Source organism: Triticum urartu, chromosome 1 (genome assembly GCF_003073215.2).
Source record: "Triticum urartu cultivar G1812 chromosome 1, Tu2.1, whole genome shotgun sequence".
NCBI classification, from domain to species: Eukaryota; Viridiplantae; Streptophyta; class Magnoliopsida; order Poales; family Poaceae; genus Triticum; species Triticum urartu.
In genome coordinates this window covers 17,690,198-17,694,098 of record NC_053022.1, presented here as the reverse complement: position 1 = coordinate 17,694,098, position 3,901 = coordinate 17,690,198, and the positions used below count along the sequence as shown (strand labels likewise).

General features: G+C 43.8%; 1 protein-coding gene across 1 annotated transcript; it reads left to right on the top strand.

Moving 5' to 3' along the window:
- The first annotated feature begins 1,028 nt into the window (after nt 1-1,028).
- On the top strand, nt 1,029-3,023 carry LOC125540796. Its single transcript, XM_048704379.1, has 3 exons — nt 1,029-1,320; nt 1,853-2,064; nt 2,295-3,023. The coding sequence occupies exons 1-3, from the start codon at nt 1,035-1,037 to the stop codon at nt 2,892-2,894; spliced, it is 1,098 nt and encodes a 365-aa protein (XP_048560336.1). The 5' UTR covers nt 1,029-1,034; the 3' UTR covers nt 2,895-3,023.
- Nucleotides 3,024-3,901: the final 878 nt, after the last annotated feature.

Genomic DNA, 3,901 nt, shown 5'->3' with positions numbered 1-3,901 from the left:
CCCAGGCCTTGGAACCAGCCCACTCTCAGATCCTTAAAAACAAGTGCCTGTGGAGGATGCACACCATCTCCACACTCCTTGAATAAATGTCCCAAGTGACCACAAACGGCACACCAATCAGGAAGCCTTTCATATTTGACGACAAAGATTTCTCTTTTCTTCCTCTTGACCAGGGAGACAGCGTTCCTAAGAGGCTTTGTAACATCAATTCTGATGCGCACACGATAGAAATTGCCTTCAAAATCTTGGGACTTGGGTTCAGCAAAAATATACTCTCCAAGTGTTGATGAAAGGGATTTGATGAGGGGAAAGTAACCCTCTGGCAGATCATGAATCTGTGCCCATATCTCAATGGTATTCAACACAATCGAGGAAGGTCTGGTGAAGCCATCATACGGTGCTATAACCACCGCTTTCCCTTTGAAGTTCCAAGGCCCTTCTTCCATCACCCGCTCCCAATCACCAAGGCACGAGAATTGCAGTGTGTATAGGTTCTCCTCCAGGGGATGGATCTTCACCACCTACGCCAAGTCCCAAGCAATCCTCATGCTCCTATAGAGCCACTACTGGCTATAGGTTTTCTCTGTATACACCCTTGCTATTGCCATCCATCTTGTTGCTTCCTCTGGTAATTCTTCATCATCCACCACTACATCCTGGAGGTCCTCCTCCTTCAAACCAAGCTTTGCCATCATCGCCTCTAGCTCGGTCGGAGCCGACCCCGAGCCTGAAGCTTTACTTTCCATTGAGATCTCTTGCCCGAGAAGATGTTTCCGCGGGCGGTAGGTTCCCAAGCCAACCCCGTCCCGGACAGCCCGGGCCCCGCCGACCGCCGGCGAGAAGGGATTGCAGGGTAGGGAAGGTCTCTACGGTTGCGGCAATTGCTAAGGGACACCCCAGGGGCTGCCTAGGCTGACACGTTACTTAATAGTCTTGGACCTTGGCCCAGCCCAAAGCAGCATCTATAAGAATCAACAAAGAGGAAAAGTAGGGTTTGCTCGATTGGCTCGGCGGCTGCGGCGGGCGAATTGGCGATGGCATCTGTAGAGGAGTTGGAGGATGAGGAGGAGGAGGAGGTGGAGGGCTTAGAGCCTTTATTGTATGACCGGGCAAAGTGGGTGGCCTGGGCGGTGGAGGAGAAGGAGTGGTCCCGGCGGGAGGAAGAGGAGAAGACTCGGAAGCGGGAGGAGAGCCGGCGGAGAAGCGAGGCACACGACAAGGTCATGGACTCCATCATCGAGCACGATCCCAAGGTGGGGCGCGACGTCTACACCCGGTTTTTCCTCAGGGACTTCTCCGTCTTCAACATCGACGAGGAGTGTAAGTGGCCTCTCATTTTCTGAAGCTGTAGTAATTTTTTCTGATTGACAGTAACTGAATTACGTTACAGTAGGACGTCTCTCACCTGTATAATCCTCTGTTAGGAGAATCCTCTGACATGCCATGTTCGTTGTTGATGCATAGCAGTAAACAGCAAATCTCAGTCCGTTTACTAGATTGGATTCAGTTTCAGTTAACAACAGGAACTCACTGATTTGGCTAAAACTGAAATTAACTTTCCACAGATGGTGAGATGATTGTTTTCTCTTCAAGTTAACAGCGAATCTCTGTTCATGTACTTGGATTTGATTCATACGTATATCACTTAACAACAGAAATCACTGATTTTGCTAAAATTGAAATTAACTTGGTTCGAATGGTGAGATGATAGCTTTCTCTTGTAGTTAACTCGCAAGTCAAATAAGAATATTAGATGGTTTAACTCAGTGGGATACAAACAGGAAAAACACAAACTGGGCCTGTTTATTGTGATGAAATAATCTGACAGATATATTTTGTTTATTCATTGCAGCGTCTGTCCCTCCAATGCGATACACCGATAGTATCTACCAAGATGAATTTGGGCTAGAAGACTCTGCAAACATCCTCTCTGTCAGCATAGTCTCCTCAGATGTAGGCTTCCCAGTCAATGTCTATGGCCGTGTCATTGCCAGAGACAGCATTGACTACAAGTGCATTTATCTCTTTCACCGCAATAGAGATGATTGCCAGCATCTCAACAAGGTACATCCTTGCTTCTAAGTTTGTTCCAATCGGGTTTCATTTTATTCCATGGTGCATTTAATATCAACTGTTAATTGGCATCTAAATGGAGTCATCTTAGTGCTGGTGGTTGTCGATCCAGACAGTCATCTGCATATAAATGGAGTAGCTTTTATGGCATGCTTCCAATCTTCATTTTGAGCAGTGTTTGGATGAGCATACTCTAACCTCTCGTGCAATTCTTTTCATAGGATGGAATGCTGATTTTAACTGGCCCATATCGAGGTCTAGTGCTGGTTGATTTCATCTATCTAGAGATAGATCTTAAAATAAGGGAAGAAGGAGTTCCAGACAGGCCATTTAGCAAGGGTCTAATAAGCATTGATGGCCGAGTACTGTCTAGAGAGAAAGATGTCATGGTTAGAAGTGAAACCCTTGAGAGCTGGCTCAGCACTACAGAAGTGAGATTCACAACTGTCCTGAATGCAGTCGAGTGCACCTTTGAAATCAAGCTCATTGAGGGGCTTTTTAAAGGAAATATAACAGTTGGCATCGCGGATAAAGCTCGCAAGCTGGACAATGAACAAACGATTGTGATTCATGATAGCACAGCAGATGGCGTGGTTACAAGTGATGAAAGTGGAGTTATCAAACTCCGGCGAAGTGTCATTACTATCTGTCTGGAAAGAAATGTGATGTTTTGCATAAATAATGAGGCTGCTGGTGTTTGTCCTGAACGAACCTTTGATTTCACTCCACGCCGCACTGGTGTAGATGAAGAGGAAATTACGTGTGGTGCTGGGAAGTTCGGATTCAGGATTGTCTGGTCCTTGATGGACTTTAGGCTGTAATCCTGTCACTTGGTAAACTTAGTTCTGATGTAATGAAGTGATGCAATGATGCAGTGAACTATGTTAATCGTGATGTAATAATGTGGTGCACTAAGTTATATTATTGTTATTAAGTAACTTGGTGGATTATAAGTAATGAGTAGCGAACTAAGTTATTATATAGTATTATGCTGGCTTGTTATACCAAATTTGTTGGCTTAATTTTTTGGCATAATTAAAGAAGATTAGTGCATTTGGCGTTTTGTTAGACATGTATTAGGCGGAAATACGAACATTTGTCACTGTTAAGGGACATTTCTGGCAATATCCTGAACACATGTTTGTTGGGAAGGAGTGTCCTTCATGAGAAAGTGGCTTCATTTTTTGATCCATGTTGCCTGTTCAAGCCAATACAAAATTTGCTGGTACATAAGAAATTTGAGGATCTTTACAAAAGAAACGATCTTAAAGACACTATGCCGCCAGAGGTACTTTATTTACCCATGTTCTCTTTTATAAACTGTGTTTGGTTCTGGGCTTCTAGCAATGCTTCTACATATGCATATGTGGATATGCTAATTGACGACATCTGTGTTGATTTTCTGCTAAATCAAGTATATTACCTAGGGCATTCGTTTATTTTCACATAAATCAAGTATATCACCTAGTGCCTTTCCTGTCATACTGTGTGTCATTAGCCCAAAGACGAACAGCTCATGATTTTTACGGTAAATGATCGATTTTGCTCTTATGTTATGCATTAGTGTAATTTCTTGTTCTAAATATGCTAGTGCGTGAAGTTGGCGGTGACGAGAAGTGCACTGGAAAATGTTGGATTGCTGACTTGGCTACAAGAATTTAGATTTTTTTTTACGGGTAAAATCTTTGCATTACTCAAATCTCAATGTCCTTACAATCAGCCTCGGCTAGCTCTAAAGAAACTGATGGGCCTGACCCAACCCAGGTCATTGTTCTGCCCTCTTGTCTAGCAAACTTTGCTAAGCTATCGCTAACCTTATTTTGCGTAC